The 22399-nt window shown below is 55.9% G+C and overlaps 6 protein-coding genes across 6 annotated transcripts; 4 read left to right on the plus strand and 2 right to left on the minus strand.

Moving 5' to 3' along the window:
• Positions 1-4499: 4499 nt before the first annotated feature.
• Positions 4500-6010, plus strand: P884DRAFT_300528 (uncharacterized protein; the record flags this gene model as incomplete). Its single annotated transcript, XM_069444772.1, has 2 exons — positions 4500-4942; positions 5041-6010. The coding sequence occupies 2 exons, from the start codon at positions 4500-4502 to the stop codon at positions 6008-6010; spliced, it is 1413 nt and encodes a 470-aa protein (XP_069296835.1).
• Positions 6011-8489: 2479 nt separating this feature from the next.
• On the minus strand, positions 8490-10664 carry P884DRAFT_300529 (DNA-directed RNA polymerase I subunit RPA34.5-domain-containing protein; the record flags this gene model as incomplete). Its single annotated transcript, XM_069444773.1, has 3 exons — positions 8490-9094; positions 9153-9466; positions 9517-10664. 3 exons carry the CDS (start codon positions 10662-10664, stop codon positions 8490-8492), a joined length of 2067 nt encoding a protein of 688 aa, XP_069296836.1.
• Positions 10665-11673: 1009 nt separating this feature from the next.
• Positions 11674-13831, plus strand: P884DRAFT_202622 (uncharacterized protein; the record flags this gene model as incomplete). Its single annotated transcript, XM_069438444.1, has 6 exons — positions 11674-11769; positions 11834-12124; positions 12176-13119; positions 13222-13530; positions 13698-13699; positions 13743-13831. The coding sequence occupies 6 exons, from the start codon at positions 11674-11676 to the stop codon at positions 13829-13831; spliced, it is 1731 nt and encodes a 576-aa protein (XP_069296837.1).
• Positions 13832-14305: 474 nt separating this feature from the next.
• Positions 14306-15159, minus strand: P884DRAFT_300531 (glycoside hydrolase family 61 protein; the record flags this gene model as incomplete). The annotated part of the gene is made up of 3 exons (XM_069444774.1): positions 14306-14476; positions 14561-14657; positions 14720-15159. 3 exons carry the CDS (start codon positions 15157-15159, stop codon positions 14306-14308), a joined length of 708 nt encoding a protein of 235 aa, XP_069296838.1.
• Positions 15160-17383: 2224 nt separating this feature from the next.
• On the plus strand, positions 17384-18208 carry P884DRAFT_309138 (uncharacterized protein; the record flags this gene model as incomplete). The annotated part of the gene is made up of 2 exons (XM_069445160.1): positions 17384-17860; positions 17948-18208. 2 exons carry the CDS (start codon positions 17384-17386, stop codon positions 18206-18208), a joined length of 738 nt encoding a protein of 245 aa, XP_069296839.1.
• Positions 18209-20366: 2158 nt separating this feature from the next.
• On the plus strand, positions 20367-22375 carry P884DRAFT_300532 (general substrate transporter; the record flags this gene model as incomplete). The annotated part of the gene is made up of 7 exons (XM_069444775.1): positions 20367-20654; positions 20794-20992; positions 21090-21137; positions 21207-21286; positions 21349-21515; positions 21603-22284; positions 22352-22375. The coding sequence occupies 7 exons, from the start codon at positions 20367-20369 to the stop codon at positions 22373-22375; spliced, it is 1488 nt and encodes a 495-aa protein (XP_069296840.1).
• Positions 22376-22399: the final 24 nt, after the last annotated feature.

Raw genomic sequence — 22399 nt, forward strand, 5'->3', positions numbered from 1 at the left:
AAAAAAAAAAAAAAAATATCCAGCTAGAACATCATCCGGTTCGAGCCTCCTGAGGTAGGCCGGACAGGAAGATGTGATGCTTCCCGGAAGCACGAGCTCGTGCCGCCCTTTGGTTTCTTGTTCGTCGGGAGCGAAGCTGGAGTTAGGACATGACGGTGGACGACGCGAGCTGTTTCCTCCTTGATCAGATACCTATGAGCGACGCGACAAGGTAGTGTGGAAAGGTCACGATCTGGAATCGGGGCTTTGAGTTTTCTCTTTTTCCCCTCTTTGCCTACCTATCCTCAGTCTACTACGGACATGCGGAAAGGAAAAAAAAATATCTATGTCTAAGTTTGACTCTGTTGTTGGCGGTTTTCTTCTTTTGTCGCGATATCTCGCCCTGTTCGCTTGGCGCTTTTGAAGCATATTATCACGATAACGAATTACGAGTACATCTTTATCTCTTCATCCTCTTGACGATCGAATCTTTGAGATGCAATGATTGTCCACGAACTGTTGGGATTAAGCTTTAGAATGGAGGGTCCGCGGGACCAATATGGGGTTGGGGGTCAGACGTTAAACAGATTCAACCAATCTCCCAGGCCTCTCTTGCAACGGGGAAACTTGACCAGCTCTGCTTTCCCTCCGATTTTACGGTTTCCATCCATCATGGATATTACCCCGACGTTTGAATAATTTAGTCGTCTTTGGAAATGGCCAACTGTGATGAAAGGAACGAGAAAGCGCCTCCCAGCTCCCCTTTCTCAGCAGCGTAATTTGGAAGGCTCTTCTGGTCCTTCATCATTCGATGCCAAACGTAATCACCAAATGGTCGTGGGTAACAGAAACATACAAATACCCGATCCCAGAGTCGGTGCATACCGGGCCCTTTGACCGATCAAACCCGGAAAGCCGGCCTATCCAGATTACTTGGTTCACTCGCGATTCATAGTGTACCTTGCTTTGTAAGCACCAAGTCAACTAGTGTACTTGTGGAAAACGGAACCACGGAACCAAGGTTTCGCATGACAGGTGCCTGGACCGACAGGGCAGCTCGCCAGACCGGACTCTAGCAAATGTCCGTGCCGCCTGACCGAAACCCCGAAATCCGATCGGGCAAGGAGGGCCCTGAGGGGGGCCTCCAATGTGGGGCGTAAGCACTCCGGCAGACCCGGCAGACCAGGCAAGCCTCGGAAATGAACACTCGCTCTTTCCAGTTGCCATCGGACAACGAAATGCTTGGTGTCTTAGGTATGTACAAGCAGGAAGGGCATCTTTGTGTCAGGAGGTCACGGTAATTGAGGTAAAGGATGGAGGATAGGCTTGGGTATTGTGACGGATCTCTTTTGATACCACTCAGCGCTAACGTACATCTGCGGCAGAGGTGGATGTACGGATAAATTAATTGGGCTCTAGGATCTTACTTACCTAAGGAGTGCCTCATGTGGTCTGGACGAATGAGGCATAGAGATCATACCATAATGATCATGCCAAAGTAAATACCTTACTACACTAGTAGGTCCAGGATAAAGGAAACATGAAAAAAATACTATGTACGGAGTACTCCACAGAGAGAAAGAAAAGAAAAAAATTGAACTAAAAAAAAAAAAAAATTGAAGACAGACTTTTCGCGGTCCTGGATTCCTAATGGTCGATTCTGCGTGGATACATCGCGATCCCCAACGTCTGGGCCTTGCACTAGCGGACAGACCCACCAATGCTTTGAGGGATGCCTGCTTGGCTTTGTTGATTGGGCTGCCAGCACGCTTCACGATGTGGACTTCCTACCTAGTTATTACTCATGCGCATGAAAAGTATTTGTTTTTGATCAATGGTTGGTAGAGGTGCATACATAGTATATCCCGTAGATTCAGTAGATCCGGATGAATTCTCCGTGATCAACAGACGATCACCGAATGGTTGGGCCCAGAATAATGTCGCGGAAGTTGTGTGCTGCGGAGTACGGACGTACTCTGCTAATTAGTTATCACACTCAACGAAAGACACAGCGGCACACGCCGTAGAACCTCGCAGGGGCTATTGTGGGCACACTGCGACTTGTGTGTTTAGTGGATATATTAGTGCAGCCATGTTGCAATCCCAAAACTAAAATAAGGCCACAGAAGGATTTGCGCGTACCGCCGAGTATCCGTACCTGAGCCCTCAACAGGGTTCGTCAACAACTTCACCAGAAGAGATTGGCCAGAAATAATTAGCGGCGGCCCTGAAATTTACCGTCACCTGCGGAAGTGAGATGTGATGACACCTCGTTATCAACGCCACCGGTCAACGCCACCGCAAGGCTCTGTACGAAGTACAAATGCGGAAAACCGAAAGTTTGGGCGCAGTCCAAGTAGTCCGTACTGTGTAGTGTACAGATGACGGAGTAGTATACGTACCTTGTATATTTACCTAGTGTGTAGAGAGCGTCGGTCGATCATTCGCAGAGCGAACTGGATCCTCGTTGCGAAACCGAACCTCAAAGGTGGGTTTGGGTTGGGGAAACGTGAGTTGACGAGCCTTTTCCGAGTACGGATCAAGACTTCAAATTCTTAGTCGGCACGGCCGGGATCGAGTTGATAGCGCCCGGCATAAGGCAGATGAGGCAGTCGGTGATTGGTATCCATGTCCCTCTTGGCGCCCCTGACTCCCAGGTCGGCTAGCGTCTCAGCAGCAAGGCACAGCGCAACTACGATGTAACTAGCGGACCATCAACCGAGTCTACTATGTATACGCGGAAACCGCGCAGGCGAATGAACACCACACCCTTGTTGAGGTGGTTGGGCATTCTACGCTGCAGATTGCTGAGTGGGATCCGTGCACGAGCAGTTGGCTATGAAGTGTAACTACACTTCACTTCATGGCCAGCCTCGGATGGATTTAGGCGACGGGGCAGCCCACCAGTTAGGCCGCGATGCGAAATATGCGACGGAAAGCACTGGCCCTCGGGATGGCACGAACCAACGGGCATTGGCTGAAACCTAACTACACTAGGTGTACGGATTACTGTACACTAGGTCTGCCTTTGGCGCAATGACCTGGAGAGCGGGGAGGCAGGGGTAGTTCCCGTGCCAGCGTGGGGCGCGGGCTCCCTGCAGGGCTTGGCGAAGAGCTCTGTCCTTGGTTTGTCCTTGGATAATTTGCGTAATGTAAAACAAAACTGACGGGACCGAAGGCATGCGCTGAAGAAAGCGACCATAAAACCGGGGCTTTCGGGTCTCATCAAGCAGCGCAGCAATCCTGCAACTGGCCGTGCAGAGATGTCGCGTGGTCGACATTCACCATTTTTTAAAGCATTTTCAACGCCTGTCTTGTGATGCTGGAGCGGCACAACTCCATGCGACATTGAAAAGCATCACGCGACAGCAGGGCGCGCCGTCGCAATGCCGAGCTCCCGTTGGTGGAGCGGCTCCGCAAGTCGCCTTGCCGAATCCGCCGAAGATCTCAATGGTCGAGTTGCTAATTAGTGTACAGATACCTAGTAGTGTACACTACTGTACCCCCAGTGATACCGCCCATTACCGATTTGTTAGTGTAGTGCAATGCAAAGCGAGGAGGTGTCGATCGTGCATTTACCAGAGTCAAGCGAGGCGGCGTGGGGTTACGCTTGATTCCGAATCCGAGAGTAGGTCTCTCGATTGACTGTGTCGTCGGAGAGCATTTCGCGCAGTGCGATACGGTAACGACACAAATGATGCGTTTGGCAGAAGGATGGGTTTTCGAAACGGCTGAGGCTTAGTAAAGCGTATCAGCGCCAAGCGGCCGACTTTTCCGCCCATTAGCGTGGTGTTATGTAGTACTGTTCTAATAGCGACCGAACTCGCAGCTTGGTCGGGGTTCTTTCTGCTGGCTATCCTCCGAAGTGCGTGACCCACTCCTCGACCGGTTCCATCCATCAGCTCCAACTTGTCGGAAAATCCATGATGTCCGCTCTTCCCTCTTCCCTCTTCCCAGGGGCCGCACAGACAGACATTGGATCTTGGCGTTTGTTCGCCAAGTCGCTTACTCTTCTTCGCGCCTGCATATGAAAGCAAGTCGACACCCACCCGCGCCGTACCCGCCTTCATGAGCACGATTACCCGCTTTCTTGGCCACGCAGGCGAACGACCGGCAACTGCCCTCACCAGCGCCGCCGCCGCCGCCATATTCCGTTTCGCGTTCCGGGTTGCTTATTCTCGCCAGCGAAGAGGTAAACAAAGAAATCTTTGTCTTTGCGCTCCCAGCATCACGGCTCCTTTCTTTTTTGAGCGAGCCCTCGTCTGGTCAGCCACTTGTAACAGCGCTTGGCTCGGACTTGGGAAGTATGCATTTGCAGCGACAATAGCGAGCCCCCGAAACCCCGAAGCTCCCTCGAACCCGCCGCCTTTCCTCCAACTCCTCCCTTTCGCCTCCTGCCACGGAACGGCCATCGCCCGCGTTCCGTCGGACGGCGCTCGGGATTCTCTCCATAATAACCACCCAACCGTCGATTATCCAAATCTCGTCTTCTCGTCTTCTCTCCTCTTGCCGTCGCCGCCATGGAGGCCGTACAGGAGTTCCCGGCCATGCTCGCCCAAGCGCCAGCCATGAAGCCAAAGCTGCTGCCCCTCCGGTGGCCTAGCACATTAGCGCAGCTCAATCCGATACCGCACAAGTATCGCTCAGCCCGGAAGCTCCGCCTGCACCTACGGGTTTCCAGGGGGCGAGAACACGCCGGTGACATCACCCGCCTGCAGACGTCGTTCGACATCAAGAGGTCGCTGAGGGCGCTCAGGACGAGGAAGTGGACTCTCTGGGATCTGCAGCACCTCGTTACTCTTGGGTACATTCTCTTTTCGCTGGCGATCCTGCCGCCGGCTCCCCTCGTTAAGATCGGGGTGTTGCTTGTGCTCGGGCTGCTGCTCCTGATGCCCATCACCCAGCAGTTCTTTCTGCCTTCGTTGCCAATATGGACATACCTACTCTATTTCTTTGCGAGCCGGTAAGCTTCTGGTTACCTCTCGGGCGAACGTTCCGAGCATAGCCGGGCCGCTTCGAGTTTTGAGCGGGAGCTCTGGGGGATGACGCTGACTCCTCCAGATTTATTGCCCCAGAATATCGGCCGCACATTTGGGTGAAGGTGCTCCCCGCCCTCGAGAACATCCTGTACGGAGCCAACCTCTCCAACATCCTTTCGGCGCATACCCACGCCGTCCTCGATGTCCTCGCATGGCTGCCCTACGGCATCGGCCACTTCGCGCTGCCCGCCATCTGCAGCGCCTTCATGTTCCTCTTCGCCGCTCCGGGTACCACTCCCGTCTTCGCTCGCGCCTTCGGCTACATGTCGATGCTCGGCGTCACCATCCAGCTCATCTTCCCCTGCACTCCGCCCTGGTATGAGAAGCTTCACGGCCTCGAGCCGGCGCATTACGGCATGCAAGGGTCTCCCGCAGGCCTACGCCGCGTTGACGAGCTGTTCGGTGTCGACATGTACACGACCAGCTTTACCACCGCGCCACTACCGTTTGGCGCCTTTCCCAGCCTTCACGCGGCCGACGCCATCCTGGAGGCGCTCTTCATGCAGTACTGCTTCCCGCGATTCCGACCCTTCTTCATCTTCTACGGCGTCTGGATCTCGTGGTCCACCATGTACCTCAACCATCACTACGCCATCGACCTCGTCGGCGGCGGCATCTTCGCCGCGGCCGCCTACTACATCGCCCGCACCAAGTTCCTCCCCCGCCCGCAACTCGACAAGACCACGCGCTGGGAGTACGAGTACGTCGAGTTCGGCGACCGACCACGCGTCATCGACGAGGAGTACGGTCTAGGCCGAGGCTTGCTCAGCACCCGCCGGCCGGGAAGCAGCGACAGCGATGAGTGGACTCTCGGCAGCAGTTCCAGCCTTGACTCGATGAGCCGTGGCGACACGCTCTGCGGCAGCAGCAACTCCACCCCGGGCATCCTGAGCCCAACCACCCCAACCGACGACCATTACGATGTCTGGAGCAAGGTGCGGATCGCGCAGCCCCAGGAGGGCGACGCAGGCGAGATCTTTGTTGCGCGCTGAGGGGGCATGATCATCCGTCGCTCCTCGTTCGAGCAGCGTCCAACCGGTTACCTTGTTTCAAGCGCTTTTCCAAGACCTTAATAGCGTCGTGAGCCGGGCACTCTCCAAGAGCCCCAGTTCAGCCTTGGTCAATTGATCATTTCGACCTAATCACAGTTGCGCCGTGTCGACAGAGAGGGCAAATATTCGGTGTTTTTCTCCCTAACATATTTAATGGTTATACAATACCCCCCTCCCCTTCGTTTTATAGAGTTCACGCATGGCATGGCACTCGCTATTCGGTCGTTATACGAACGTACGGCAGATTCATGCGTTTATATACCCCCATATTTCTGGGCATCTTTCGCTTTTATATGGCAAGGCATGGCAAGGCGGTCGGCATATGATATATAATGTGCATCGCGCGATGCGCGATGTGTCGAATGTTTTTCAGTCAACGGCTTGAGGGGTGATCTTGACCGTCAGACAAACGGGACATGGCATGGCTACGGAGCTTCAAAGACCCTTTTTTTTTTTCGGGAAACATCAAGCGGTACGGGACCTGGTCAGGCAAAGCCGATCAGCCCAGTTTTTCCTGAGCGGGCACGTGTGAAAGGGGTTACATTGTAATATCTTGATCTCTCACCTACCTCGTGGAAGGGAGAAGATGGTACGAGGAATGGGTGTTGGTGAAGAGAGGAACCATGAAAGAAATGGGTAATGATAATGCGTTGGATTATGCACAGAACCTGTCTCCATGGTTTCGTTAGCGGTTGATACCCAGCATTCTAAGCCGGGAGATGAGAGAAGCTGAATAAACCGACTATAATAATGAACGACGTTGCATTCTCTCTCTCTCTCTCTCTGTGTGTGTGTGTGTGTGTGTGTGTGTGTGTGTGTGTGTGAGAGAGAGAGAGAGAGAGAGAGAGAGAGATTGGGCTGGTGTGATTGTGATATGCTTGTGTTTAATGGCGTCTCTGCTTGGTAGCAACAATCTCCTCAGCGCGCCCCCAACCCCTTCCTCCCTTTCTCTCTTTCCTTCTTCCCTCAGCTGAACATGCATGCGCAAAGACCGAGAGGTGAATACAAAAAAGAGAAAGGCTGTTGTAAGGTCCAAACTCTATGAAATCTGAGCCCTGGTCCAGCAAGATGGTACTCGGGGCTGGGGTTCGCGCAAGGATCGACTTCCACAAGGGGCGGCTGCCGGTTTGGGTTCTGGCCTAGGGGCTATTTGGCTGGGAGAATGCGCAAGAGGAATCAGAATGTCTACCAAGTCGAGAGAAGGGACAGGGAAGACTCGAGTCTCTAGGCAGTCCAAAGTTGAGCAACGAATTGTACTTCACAAAACCGAAAAGTCTTGCTTAGTTGAGATCAGTGGTAAGACACGTAGTTACTCTGTAAGTTCAACTGCAGCGGCAGGATTGTTAACCATGTTATATTCACTACCGTAGGAAGAACTAGCCAGCAATCTCGGCTGGCTTCCCAGCGAGTATCGTGTGCGAGATTATGAATCCATCATGTCCTAGTGAATCGCGGGCAACTGGACCAGCGGAACACACCACGCCTCCAAGGTTACCCTCAAGATGCCCATCCACATATTGCGTGGTCTCCATATAAGCCAGGAATCTCCTGGAAATGCCGAGTGCGCCTAAAGTGCCCGGAGAGGTAGTCGTACAAAACTCGTGTGATTACAGAGGCAGCAAAGAGAAAGCTAGCGATTTGAGGGCGTTCATGGTGCCTTGGCGACGTGCTGCTCAGGGCGCAACCAGAGCTATCCCCCGAGTGTTGCGCAGAAATGAACGGCACCGAACCTCGATCCGGTGTATGCCGGAGCAGAAGAAGACGAAAGACCAAATGATCGAGGTTCTTACCCACGCAACCGAAACAGGTCAACCCTGATAATGAAGGAATGACCACCTCAAGAAGATCCACGGCTGTGCTTGATATCCCCACCCCAAGAAACACCAGGGGTTTTGTGCTTCTTGCTTTTCTTGTAGCACTTGCCCTGGACGCCCGGTTGAGCGCTATTGCCATCAGAGTATTGGCCGCGGTCCGGCGTCTTCAGTATGCCCTTGAGCGGCTGAGGAGTGGCTGGGGAATCTGTGGTGCTAAGCCCAGTCGGCTTATTGAACGGATTCTTCGAGGGTTCTGACTGTGGTGAAATAGCCCTCTGATGTGCGTTGCTACCGGAACCAGGGGCGTGGGGCGTCGATTCATACGATTTTGCTACCGCGGTGCTCCTGGGTCGAGCCGGATTGTGAAAGGGATCCTTCAGAGCCCACTGGCGCGAGGGGATTACCTTTCGAGGCGTGCTCGTACCAGGGATGGGAATCGGAGTCCACGAGGTAATCCGTGTCTTTGTCGGCGTACTGGGTGTGCAAGATCCCTTGGCTAGCGCGGCCTCCCGTTCCTTGCGGGCCGCTGACATGGACTGATATTCAGGAGGGACGCTCATCGCGCGCATGCCCTGCTGCATAGCACCCTGGCTTGGAGAGCCGGCCTAAGGACTCGTCACGCCGGGGATAGCAGGAGGTAAGATGGGCGTCACCTTAGCGGGTTTCTTGGATTCGCCGATCAATGTCTCCGAAGAAGCAGAGCCATTTTTCTTTGCCTTGTCTTTCCCCTTCGACTTCTTCTTGGAAGGAGACGTTTGCTCAGTGGTCTTTGTCGAGGCTGACGCGACGGAAGGGTGTACAACAGGAGTATCTTTAGAGGCTTTGGTATCGGAGTTTTCAACTCGGGCTTTCTTGGGCTTGTTGGCGGGCGTGGAAGTGGACTCCTCCTTGTTGGCTCCCTTATCAACATCCCCATGCTTGCGCTTCTTTGCAGCCTTCGGCGTATCAGATTTGGCCGTAAGCGGCGGTGCCTGCGCCATCTCGACATCCTCGTTGTCCGAAGCATCCATTCCGAGGGCGCTAGAACTGACTTTGGTGACGCCAAAAGGCTGATAGCGGGCTTTCAGCCCCTTTGGCTGCGGTCGAGGACCCTGGGACACCGGAGCGGGAGATGAAACGGAAGTGGTGACTGGAACAGACTCGTCCGCGCCCTCCTCGCCGAGGCGTGTCACACGGGTGATGTGCAGAACTCGGTCAACCGAGTGATTGACTGGTTAGAAGTTAGTCAGATGATATATAAGCTCTACACTCCCAACACTGCGACATACGTGTCTCATATTTGGCGCCTGTCTTGCCAGGAATAAGGACCTTGATAGCATGGTTCACTGGCTGTTCGAAGTGGCCAGTGTACTCGGCTCCGCCGTGGGCAAAGATGGCCTTGCCAGCATGAACTTTGTCCAAGGGGATGACGTGCTTTTGGATGACTTCGATAGGCACAGATTTCGGGGTGGTGAAGTACCAGATCTGCTTGCCTTCGGCTTTTGCTTTCTTGAACGCGCGGGCAACCTCGGCTGCATCGACATCTTCCTCAGCCTTACGAAGGTGGAAACCCTGCGAGATAATCTCCCGGGGTGGTGCTTGGCTAAATAGTTGTTAGCAAACAGAAGAGTCACGGGACGATAGTCAACATACACTGAGTTCTTCCCACTTTGCTTCTCAACGGCCGTAGACTCCGCTGTGCCTTCGCTATCAGAGTCATCGCCTGACTCGGCATCGCTTGAGCTATCGGACTCGCTGACCATCTCCTTGCTCTTTGCAGCCCCATTGATGGCAGCTGACGACTTGGCTGACTTGGTGGGAACAGGCTGCTTGGCGCTCGCGGCCTGCTTTGCGGTGGGCCTAGGGCTCTGCGGCCGTTTCGACTGGGACTTCTGCGGATGCTTTGTGCCTTCATCGCTTCCGCTGTCGCTGTCGCTGCCGCTGCCGCTGCCGCCGTCGCTTTCACTATCGCTCTCGCTCTCATCCTGGGTCTTCTTTTCTGCCTTAGTCGTAGACTTCGGCTCGACCTCGCTCTCACTCTCGCTCTCACTCTCGCTCTCACTTTCACTCTCGCTCTCAGAGGCCGACTTGTCGAAAGACGAGACTGCTCTTGCGGCGGCGTCCTTTTTGTGGGTTAAACTGGTCGCAGGAGCAGGAGTTTCGTCATCAGACTCATCCTCGCTGGCGCTCGTCTCTGAACTGGATGGCGACGGAGCCGCCTTCTCGGTCGGGGCGGAGTCGCCCATCTCTTCGTCGCTCGACTCGCTATCGGAGCCGGACTCAACCTCCTCCTTGACCTTGGGCCCTCCATTTTTGGTCTTTTTGCTAACCACCTCTGAGTCGGATTTCGGATCGACGGCCATCTTGTCGTCCCCTTCGTCACTCCCACTCTCGCTGTCGCTGTCGCTCTCGCTCTCGCTAGCGGACGAATCTGAAGATGACGACTTCTTAATGTCCGATTTGGTGGCACGACTGCTAGACTTCGCATTAGGCGACGCAGCGGACACAGGTGCGGCCTTGACCGGCTCGCTAGCCGGCGTCGGCGTCGACCCGGCCTTTTTGGCCTTCAGCTTGTCTGCCCAGTTCTTGGTGTCCTCTCTCACGGCCTCGTCAGTCTCCGAATCGCTATCGGTAGAGCTGTCGCTGTCACTAGTGCTATCGCTCTCTGTGATTTCTTCCGTCTTGCGAGCCTGCTTCGGATCGGTACGGCCAAACATCTTGGGTACCATGCCGCGCACAAGGCCGGCGGCGGCGGCGGCGTGCTGTGATAGAGTGCCGATAGGCGCACGTGGCCCTGCCATTGCGCACAAATTTAGCTGTGATGGTAAGGGGAAAGTTCTGAAAAAAATCCTCAAGATGAAGGAGGGTGTGGGAGAACAGTAACAGAAAGTCGCGAGGACAAGCGACACAAGGAAAAGCTATGGTTGTTCTTTTTGTTCCTGCTGCTTTTTTTTTTCTTGGGACCAAAAAACTTCACGATAAGCTTTCTGGCTCCAGTTGCATGATCCCTGCAGGCACGGAATTTGTGGGGTTTGGTGGGGTCGGTGTAACAAAGAGCATCAAGAAAGTTGATTGGCGGGGGTGTGTGGAAGGAAAAGAATCAACATACCTGCCAAACGGCAAAGAGAAGAAAGAGAGCGGGCAACTCGAGCCTGTCGATCAGATTGCGCAAAAGGCGGCTCCAACCGGCGCAACTGAATTTGGTCGAGATTGTCGAGACCCGTAAGCCGGGCAATGCCTGAATTTAGCGATTTTTGATCTACCACCCTCTGTTCGGTTTCTAGGTTTGGAGGTTTTAGACTGGAAATTGGAAGACGGAAATCGGAGAGACCGTCTGTGGGTAATTCGCAGGAGAGAGATGGCTACGAATAAAAGAAGAAAGTTGGATGGTGGCGGGAGTTCAACGCCAACGGGTACGAAAACCTCTCGCGAAAGAACAACTTCAGATAATTGACCTCACCATTATGCTGACTCAGCTAAGCGATGAGCGCGTTTGCTGCACGGCAGCAACTCTGGGAGTTGGCAGCAGCGAAACACAAGGGAGGATCTGTTTCTGAGCCTGCGACCGAAGATGAGGTTGACTCGGAAAGGACCGGAACTCCGTCGGCGCGGTCCGTGGCGGGCCGCAGCAGGAAATCTCAGTCTCCAAACGAGCCAGGACCGGGGGTTGCGAAGCAAACGCAGGGAGTTGTAGGCGAGAAGGCGGGAGACGTGGGGTCAGGGTAAGTTGGGTGACGGTGTTGAGCTCTCGTCTCGACGATGCTAAGTCGAAGTAGAGCCTCTTCTACGCCTGGTCCCGGGTCCGGTGGGATGCTCATTAGACAGCACTCGTCTTTTAAGCCGAACAAGACAAACTTCCAGAGGAAAACCGGTGGCCGGTCGATACTGACAACGCGCGACGGAGAGGTATGCCATTCACTAATCTCGAACGGGCTCTCATGCGCTCGTGGTCCCCGCTGACAACCGATAGCGACTTGTTATTCTTGGGAGTTACGGCGTCAAGGTCTGCGAGGGAGAAGCTACGATTGCCGGAGCCATCCTGACCCCGTCTGACCCTATTCAATGGGTTCATGCTCCCCACTGCCATGCTGTGCCTGTTCTCCGGACCAAAGACGACACCGTACTCGAACTTCGGTCTCATCCTGCTGCCAAAGAGCTGAGACAGATGGCAACGCTCAATCCCGTCTTCGCCAAACTCTGGAACGAGAGTCCCCGGGAGGAATCGACTTCGAGGCCCAAACCTTCTGCAACCTTTCAAATTGTCTGCAACCCCCCACACGTCTCCCCTCTGTCTGTTAACTGACTCCGGTAGATATACACCTCCCAGGACGTTCCTAAGAGGGCCGTGTTGCAGGAACTCACCTCGCCACCCGAGTGGAACAAGAAGCTCTCGGGGCTGGTGACGGCGAAACGCAAAGGAACTCCCGTCATTTTTCTCTGTGGGCCGAAGTCATCCGGGAAGTCAACATTCGGGCGACTACTGACGAACCGCTTCATCACGGACCGCGGAGGTGTGAAGAACAGGCCGTGGACGAACGTGGCGGTTCTCGACATCGATCCCGGACAGCCCGAGTACTCACCGCCTGGGGTCATCTCCCTGGTCAGGATTGCCACGCCTAATCTGTCGCCGGCGTTCTGTCATCCTACTCTCACGCCCTCAGGGGGCCAATTGCGAGCCCACGCCATCGCGTCCGTCACCCCTGCTCTAGACCCAGCTCACTTTATTGAATGCGTTCTCGATCTCTTCGCCCAATATCAGCGAGGCCCAGACGCCAACTCTCCGCTCCTGATCAACACACCCGGCTGGATTCAAGGCACAGGCCTTGACATCCTCACCGAGCTGATCACGTCCGTTCGCCCGACCGAAGTCATATACATGTCCCAAGACGGACCCGAGGAAACGGTCAACAGCCTCCGGGCGGCGTGCGCCACCACTACCCCTTCTACTCCCTTCATCACTCTTCCCTCCCAGTCCAGCGAGCTTTCCTCCCGCACTCCTCTTCACTTCCGCACCATGCAGACAATGTCCTACTTCCACCTGAAGCGACAGCCCAGCATTCAGGAGCAGCAATCGCCACAAGTTCAGCCCTACCCAACCTGGGACTCCACCCCGATTACGGATCTCCGCCCCTGGCGTGTCCGCTACGCGGGCAAGAACCGCGGCATACTCGGCATTCTTTGTTACGACCACCAGCCGGCGCCGAGCCTTCTCGCCGAAGCCATCAACGGCACCGTCCTCGCCCTCGTCGGCCTCGAGTCCCGCGACGCCCTGCGGGATCTACACTACCCTCGTCCCCGCCCGGCAACCTTGGCCAGCGGTGACGAGCCCGCCCCCCCGTCAAGGGATGGGAGGAGGAGACAGCAGCAGCAGGAGGAGGAGGAGGACGACGACGACGATGATGACAACGACGATGATCCATTGCCCCTGATCCCCAACCCACACTCGCGCACCCTCTCACCGCGGCACTCGCGCCTGCTCGGACTGGTCCTTCTGCGCGGGGTCGACACGGCCCGCAAGGAACTGCAGCTGCTGACGCCGCTGGACGTGGAGGACGTCCTCGCCGGATCCGGGCGCGCGGGCGCGGCGCGGTGGCCGAGGGGGGAGGCGGACCTGGTGCTGGTCGCCGGGCGGTTCGATACGCCCACTTGGGCGTACGGCGAGTGGCTGTGCCGGTCCCGGGCCAAGGGCGCGGCGGGCGCGTCGGAGGCTGCTGGGTCGGAGACGGAGAGCGAAAGCGAAAGCGAGGGTGAGGGCGATGGCCACGGCGACGGCGACGGCGAGGGGGGAGGGGAGGGGCAAGGCCAGCGCGCCGGCGAGGATCAGGCGCAAGTAGTGGTGGTGGTAGGGAAGGGAGACGGGCGGCAAGGCGGGGAGGAAGTGCCGTGGGTGGAGGCGTTGCATGGCAGCCAGAAGCGCGCGGTGGGGAGTAAAGTGTGGAGGGTCAGGCGGGACCTGGGGAGGAATTGAAAGAAACTACGAGAAAAGGACGAATGAGGGCGATTATCGGAATATAGAGGGAGAGAGAGAAAGAAAACAAAAGAACACTTGAATCAAACAGAAGTGGAAAGTCAAGCACGGAGGTTGATTTCGGCTCTCTTTTGATCGTTTTGATCGTGCTGAGACATAAGCGGCCATCCTTTCGATCAGGCTTGTGGCCATTCACTTAACTAGGGCCGTACCTCGATACTTGGGTGCTAGCGGTAAGAGAGGGACAATGAACGTTCAACTCGTCAATCCGGGTAAGAAGCCGTCCAGGGTGCTGGGTTCATTCACGTCCAAGGTATGGACTATGAAAGGAGAAGTCATATAATTACGCAGCCACCGCCCCTACTATGCATCCATCCATCCACCCAGCATGTCGACCAATCCGATTCCCCAAATCCGATGGACGTCGGGACCGCGCTCGACGACCAGGCCGGGTTGCTGCCTGTTGCCGCCACTCTAGCACTTGAAGACGGGCGGGCCCGGGATGGTGTACGAGCTCGAGGGCGACATGGAATAGATGTTGATGAGGAGACCCGGGTCGTTGGGGCTGTACGCGCCGGGGAAGCTGACGGTCGAGCTGGGCACCGAGCCGGAGCCGCCGACGATGTTGATCTGGGCACATTCCATCTGGCAACGGTGTTAGTCGGAGTCGAAAAGGGGGGTGGGCAGTCCGATTCGATCAAGAGGAAGGGGGGAAGGGCAGAGGCTTACGTAGAGCTGGGCACCGCCGGGGGACCCGGCCGCGTGGAGGGCGATCATCTCGGCGCGGAGGAGGTACTGACCCTCGGGGATGCAGGCCGGGATGTCACTTGTTGCACGGGTCAGCGAGATCGTCAAGAGTCTTGGTCTTCTCTCGGAGGAATGGCTCACATGTAGTGCTCGCCGCCGTTGGAGATAACGGTGCTGGTGCCCCACTGGCCGTTGTTGTAGCCGTCCTCCTGAATCTTGAACCAGCCACCGCCGACGCCCGAGTCCTTGGTGGCATCGCCGACCTTCTTGAGGTAGGCCAGGGTCGGGCCCTTGTGGCTGGCGTCCATGACATCGTCCGGGCCGGATTGGAGGGTGTGCCTCCAGATGGCCTTGACCGTGGTGCCCGCGGTGACGGTGATGACGTCGCTGGAGGGGGTCGTCGGGTTCGGCCCGCCGTTGCAAGCAACGTCGTTGGATGTGACGTCGGTGATGGGGCCGTCGTAGCTTGGGTCCCGGATCCCGTACGAGACCGGGTACCTCGTGCCGTCTGCTTCGAGCTGGACGAAGATGGTATGCGCAGAGACTGCCGAGGCAGCCGCAAGGAGAGAGAGGGCCTTCATTGTGTGGTGGTTTATTGTTCCTTGGAGGAGGCGTAGTAGTTGGCAAGTGGTTCCTGTCACAGTCCGGCAACAGTGCTCATGGCTAGGGAAGGGGGCCGAGATATATATGTCCCGAGAGACTCATGAACTCGTATTACCGTCCGCATCCCCCTTCCGAAGGGGAAGTCCTCAACCCTTGTGCCATGCATAGTGTACGCTAATGCCCTCTTTGCCGGAGACCCTGTGATGATGCCGTCTAGCCTGGCGTCTGCGGTTTCCCGCACACTGACGCTTCAAAGGTTACATTGGGCCTGAGAGGGCGGAGGGAGGCGTTCCGAAACGCGGGTTTCATTTACTTAGATGAGAAGTATGCTTCATCCCACGCGCTTCGGATCGCATCATTTCCTAGCTATTCCCGAGCAGCTGGGATCAGCGGGCCTCGGAGTACATTAGAGAGATCTGTGCAAGCGCGAAAGTTTTTCGATGTGTTTCTCCGTGCGCTGAGGGACTGATCTCGGCGAGATAGAAACTTGTTGCCGTCTCGACGACGATCATCACCGCTTGTGTTCTGGGGTAGAGTCAAACGAGCCACTGACGAAGCAATGGGTGGGCCAAATCAGCACGTTGCGCCTGTGCAATCTCTGCTATTTCGGGTGATCTGATTTTGTTTCCGGGGAGTAAGGAGCCTCAGGAGCGAACATGCACTGGAACGGTAGACAATTGCGCAGGGAAGGCGGTGTCAGGTTGAGGGTCAACTAGCCCTCAACCCGGTTTCGCTCTTCTCATGTGTCGCTTCCGGAAGGCTCGTCTCTCTATAGGGGCGGGGCAGGCATACTGCCTGACGTTGGAGGCAGAGGACGGCAGGAAGGTGCTTCTCCTTTCAGCCAACTGCAAGCGGGAGGTGTGAGGAAGGAGGGCATGTCGACGGGAGTGCCGCCCTTGTTTCCGAGTCGCGGAGTACTCCTGTTTTGAAGGCTTGGAGCTCTGCACTCGTCGCTCCCCTTCCAACGCATTTGCATTTTCGCTAACTACCAGCCAACATCGTTCTGGAGTGGTAGTATTGTGCCTGAGGTCCCTGGGCAGAAGCGATGACGGTTGGGAGCGGTGGGCAAATCGCATGGGTTTCTGCCCCCTTCCACATTCCGCAATCCGATCTTTTGGTTCCCCTGGGAAGGAACGCTCGACAGCTATCTTCTGTTGATTAGGAGATCTAGCTCTCGACGTTTGACCCAAACCCGAGACCAAGGCAAAGGCCATCAAGCAGATCCTGAAAGAGATCAAAGACTAGTAGCAGGTTTCCTTCGATCTGCCTGCCTCTTTCAAGCAGTCACCGCCTGAGTGAGCCCTGCTTGGCTCAGCATCCGTTCTCCTCCCTGTTTTTTTTTTTTTTTTTTTTTTTTTTTTTTTTACTGATACTGAGTTGTACCTTGGACTCAAGCGTGAGGCGTGTCGGGCTTTCACCGCAAAACCCGTCAGGGAGCGAGACACACCCACCCTTGTCCGGCAAGCAATGCCATAGTCGACCTTGCCATTGACGCAGCACAAAGGTGTTGAAAGAAAGGTGTTGTTTATCGTTACATAACCGAACCTGGAGAACAGGAACCTCAGGGCAAGATCGATACCCTCGAAGTCCCGTTCACCGAATGTATCAAGTATGTATTATCTCGGCAGAGGCGGCCTGGTCTGCGTCGTCGAGTATGAACCTGCCGAATATCTGCCGAGTACCTAACAACGTCCTGAAGGGAAGGACTCACTCATTTGCTTTCGATAGTGTTGCCAGGCCCTAACACGCACTTCGGAAGAAACAAGGTTGCTGCACGTTGTAGACGGCCCCTGGGTACCATGTACGGACTGTCCGGGACATCATCGGTTTGGCCTATGCACGGTGTGGCAATGAATCGACCGAACGGCCGAGAATCGAGTATAATACACCATCTGTTCCAGCACAATTCATTGTTCGGTACTTGTACATACCTCCTCTGTTTCAAGACAGGGAATAGCTTCCTTGCTTTGAAGCAACAGCGAACGGAACAAAGACTAAGCGGCAAATAGCGATCAGAACGCGTTGTTAACAGAACTTCGCGAATGGTATATAGGAGATGGAATGGAACACTTCTACTTTCCTCGGTTTCTCAGCTGTTTCGCGGCACAGACTTCAGCAACTGACGTCTCTTCTACCTGGGAATCCACATAACGAGAACGGCCCCGAGCTGTCTGAGACCTCCGCATCGGACGAGCTCAAACAATGCAGGCAGTACAAAGCTGGAGTGAAACGCAAATCATAACGGTGAGCGTGCTCGGGGTCATAGCATTCGCAGCAGTTGTTGCAAGCGTCGTTGAGAGTTTGAAGTCGCGGGAACGAGCCAGAGATTTTGCAGGTAAGCTGGACAATGCAATAGCGGAGCTTGGCGTCGAGCAAAGTCGCACTATTTCACTTCAGCAGGAATTGAGCCGTCGAGAAGCTTTCATTGATCGCAACATCCTCAAGGGCCCGGAGGCCGTCTCCGCCGCACCATATGAGGAGTGCCCAACACAATGCCAGGAGTATCGCCCAGAGTTTGCCCTCGATGGTGCCTCTGCTCTGGGGAGCGACGACAAAAACAGCGATCGTGACGATGACGACGACGACGACGGAGTCGGCGAAGGCGGTCTACGCGCGGAAACTACTCCAGACGTAGCTGTCAACGCTGTCCAGTCCTGCACAGCTATGTCGGCGGTCCGGGTACGACCAGATCAAATCAAGACAATTGCCTTGGTTCCTAAGGGATGGCAGATCCGAAAGCATGAGCTAGAAACCGTCGTTGCTCAGGACTGTCAGGTTTCCCGGGACGACCTGTGCCACAGAGCCAGCATGAAGGAAACGCGGGAGAACCGATACGTCTGGACTCGTCCACAGCAAGGGGAACCCCAAGCTCAGATCGATCGGTACTGGGAGTTGAACAGGATTGAGAATACCCAAGAAGAACCGCCAAGGCCAGCTGAAAACAAAGCCCCAACCGAGGTCGGGACTGCGGCTACCGAGGTTGATCGAAACGGCGCTGGCAGCGATGAAGTTGGTGCCATGCGCTAGGAATCGATCGCGTGGCTAAGAGGTAGCATTGCCGGCTATTTGGGTGTTCCCGGGGAGGCAAATGCCTCTAAGTTTGTTAGGGTGTATTGCTGTCAGGACTCCTTGTCATGCCGGTCCCACGGGAAGTGAATCCATTGGTTTCCGTCGTGACGGGAAGAGACGACGTTTATCGCATTGTTACATACCTTTACGTTCCCGGCTGACAGAGTTGCTGATCGTGTTCTAGACCCATCTACACTGTCCATTATCAACCAGTGTTGAGACAACTCGATGAAGCGTATGGAATTCTCAAGACCAGACAAGTCACGATGCAACAAGTTGTGTGTTTACAGATACGGAACCTGACGAACTGGATGGATCTGCTGATGTGACCTTCTCGTGTCGCTCTTGGCCAGACACCATGCCCTACGCTTTCTTACTGAGGGAACTGCTGTGCTGGAACCCCTATTCCGCATTCTTCCATCCTCCACATCCTTTGGCCTCGAATCGTTCTTAACGAATCGCAACTTCCGCCGGTCAAGGTCCAAGGAGGCAAGAAGCCGCCCGTCGGTCTAACGAGTTTAGGATAGAACCGAGGTCCGGGAGGGCAACAAACCCGACAGGAGGGTTATGGTTACGAACTGCCTAGCCATTAGGATGTGATCCACTGCTGCAAGGCCATCAAATGGAGCACTTGGTGATTGCGCGACGGGCCAGACACGCGATAAGATCGTTGGGAGAAGTGCAAGGTGCAACGGCAAGGTTCGTTGAGCAAGCTGCTGTGGCCCAATCGCAAGGAAAGCCAGGACTCGGCGCATCGGCTGCCAACGTTTCTGGTGCTTGCTTAGTCTCACATAACTGCAGCAGGACAAGAACGCCACAGTCACCTAGTGTACACTATAGAACACTAGCGTACTTGAGTATGTACTGTACTATACGTACACTGGGGCCGACGACCAAGCCGTCTGGTTTAGCGTGCATCTGGGCGCCACATATCCATTACCCCAGACGCGGAGAATTGCATCATCTGCAGCTCGTCTTCTCCCCGCCGAGCTCGTCTCCCCTCCCCTCGACACTCTCCACTCCCGAGACCCCATCCGTTCCCCGCGTTTGCGGAGAGACCCGCGGCAGTTCCTCGAGCTACCGACCAACCGGACCCCTGTCGCAGCGAGTCGGGATCCCAGATTGCCAAGACCCATTTCGACTGCCGTTGCACAGCTAGCATCAAGTTTGTCCCTCCTCTCCCACGTGCGGAAGAGCACGACTCCCTGTCTAGCAGCGGCGACTGCACCCGCATTCGGCAAATCGTCCAGGTCGCCGCCTCGGCCGCCTATCATCGCACCCTGTCACGCCTCTCTCCCTCTCCATCGAACGATGGGGCCCTCCTCGTCGGGATCCATCGAGGCGACCTCAAGGCTCGCCTGGGCTTGGACGATTCCACCCCAAGAATGCGGGGAAGAGTCTTGGCTTGGCCGGTCTGGCCCGGCTCCTGTGATGCTGTCTTGAACCGTGTCGTCCCGACTCTCGACCTAGCGGGATACGGGGGCCAGCTGTGTCAGTTACAGAGCATGGATTGGGAAGGGAAATATTGGATAGATTGCCCGCGCGTGTGCGTTAGCACTACCGAGGCGTAGCATTTGCCCGTTCTTGGCCGCAGAGCCGGGCAGGTTTGCGGGAGAGAGAAGTTACATAGTACATGCAACAGGGTTCGGTACTAATAATGGTACGCAGGAAATGCTCCCTGGCATCAGGGGGTGTGATTGGACGACGGCTGCCTTGATCCTCCCCTCTTTGTTGACAGGTTGGGGTAAGGAACAAGGAGGGGGGAGCCTGGGATGGACGACCCATGCCTAGAAGAGCAACGACGACTATGTTTCTCTCGCTACAGACGCCATGGTCTTTGCTCTCACCAGGTCCCACGTCGAGTGGCGTAGGATACAGAGATACGTCGAGCATTTATACCCCAAACACCCCTCGGCTGGTCTTCTCCCACTCTGAGTCCTTCCCGTTCTTCGTCCGTCTTGCCATCCTCCCTCTCTCTCTCTCTGTGTGTGTGTCTGTGTAGCAAGGGAATTGGGCTTCGCAGATCAACCCCGTCTTTGTCCTCTCTTCTCTCACTCCACCATTCAACATAACTCCACTCGCGGGACAAAGCGAACCAACAAAACGCCCAGCCGCCATGGCCTCGTCCTCGCAGGAAAAGGTCAGCTTCGAGAACGTCGAGGCCGCCGATTCTGACCATATCGGCAACGCCACCAAGGGGGCCGTCGTCGGCAGCGGAGCCCTCGCGGCCGACGACTTTGGCTTCTCCCCGGCCGAGCAGAGGAAGATCATCCGCCAGGTCGATCGCCGGCTGGTGCTGACCGTCGGCGCCATGTACTGCATCAGCCTGATGGACCGGACCAACCTAGGCGCTGCCAACATTGCGGGGATGGGTGTGGATCTGGTCTTGATCGAGAATCGATATGTAAGTTCTCTTTTGACTTATTCGGTAGTTTCGATAGGCGGAATGGACCTCTAGGGACGGTTTCCCACTTTGGGGGGATCTCGCATAGAGTTCAATGTGTGCTGACGTTTGGTCCATCTCGGTTGTGCAATCGAAATAGAGCATTATCTCCCTCGTCTTCTTCATCACATATGTCCTCTTTCAGCCGCCATCGACGGTCATCGTCCGCAAGATTGGACCTAGGATCCATCTGGCCGCCATCACCATCTTCTGGGGCTCGTGCATGATCGGCATGGGCTTCGTGAAGCACTGGGGGCAGTTGGCAGGGTTGCGGGTGTTGCTTGGTTTCCTAGAGGCTGGTGAGTTTATTACTCCTCTCTGGCCCCGTCTCCCCCCCCCAACGCGGGCCCTTCTTCTCCTTGTGCGAACTCCGGTGTCAAACTGACGAGAATAAAGGCTTCTTCCCGAGCTGCGTATACCTGTTGAGTACCTGGTACACGAGGTGTAAGCATCCCCTCCCCACCAAATCGTGAAGCGAAATAAGGTGAGCGCTAGGGACTGACGGCCCGACAGATGAGGTTGGCAAGCGGAACTCGGTGTTTTACCTCGTTGGCTGTGTTGCCTCTGCCTTTGCTGGTATTCTGGCCTACGGGGTGAGTGGGCAACCCCTTGGCTCTCGAGGCTCGAATGCACCAGGCTAACTAACAGCTGGCAGCTCATGCAAATGGCCGGGCTCGCCGGGCTTAACGGCTGGCGGTGGATCTTCATCATCGAGGGCATCATTACCGTGTTGCTTGGCATAGCCGGCTACTGGCTGCTGGTCGACTTTCCCGATGCGACTCGCAAGAACTGGAGCTTCCTCGGTGCCAGGGAGCGTGAATGGTACGTCGAGAGAGAAAGAATAGTAGTAGCCCCGGTCGTCCGTCCTTGTCTCTCGCTAACACGGGGGGGGGGTTGGTTCTCTTTCAGGGTCTGCGCTCGCGTCAATGCCGACCGCGGCGACGTCAAGCCACAACCTTTCTCGCTGGCCAAGTATCTCCGTGCCGGCACGGATATCAAGGTGTGGGGGTACGCCATGATCTTCTTCAACACGACCACCGTCACGTACGCTCTGGCGTACTTCTTGCCCCTCATCTTGACGGAGAACATGGGCTTCAGCATCGGGGCGTCCCAATGCCTGGTCGCGCCGCCCTACGCCTTCGCCGGCATCGTCATGTTCGCCACGGCCTGGGCCGGTGACAGGTACCGCCTCCGCGGGCCCATCGTCGCCTTCAACTGCCTGCTGTGCATCATCGGCCTGCCGCTCATGGGCTTCCACTCGAAGGCGGCCGTCCGCTACTTCGGCGTCTTCCTCGTCACCGCGGGCGCCAACGCCAACGTGCCCGCCGCCATGTCGTACCAGGCCAACAACATCCGGGGCCAGTGGAAGCGCGCCTTCTGCAGCGCCACCTTTGTCTCCTTTGGCGGCATCGCCGGCATCGCGGGGAGCCTGGTCTTCCGCAGCCAGGACAAGCCGGGCTACAAGCCGGGCCTGTACGCGTGCATCGCCACCACCCTGCTCACCTTGGTCATCGTGGGCCTGCTCACTCTCGAATTCCGCCGGCTCAACAAGAAGGCGGACCGGGGCGAGGGGGAGCTCGAGTGTGATTCGGTAAGTCGGACATCCTCATCCTCGTCATTGTTCTGTTCTGTTTTTCTTTTTTTTTTTTTTTTTGGAGAGGGAATGTTGGGGCGTGGACTAATCATTGTTTTCTTCTGTTCACAGG

Source organism: Thermothelomyces heterothallicus, assembly GCF_042370625.1.
Source record: "Thermothelomyces heterothallicus CBS 202.75 unplaced genomic scaffold P884_scaffold_14, whole genome shotgun sequence".
NCBI lineage: Eukaryota > Fungi > Ascomycota > Sordariomycetes > Sordariales > Chaetomiaceae > Thermothelomyces > Thermothelomyces heterothallicus.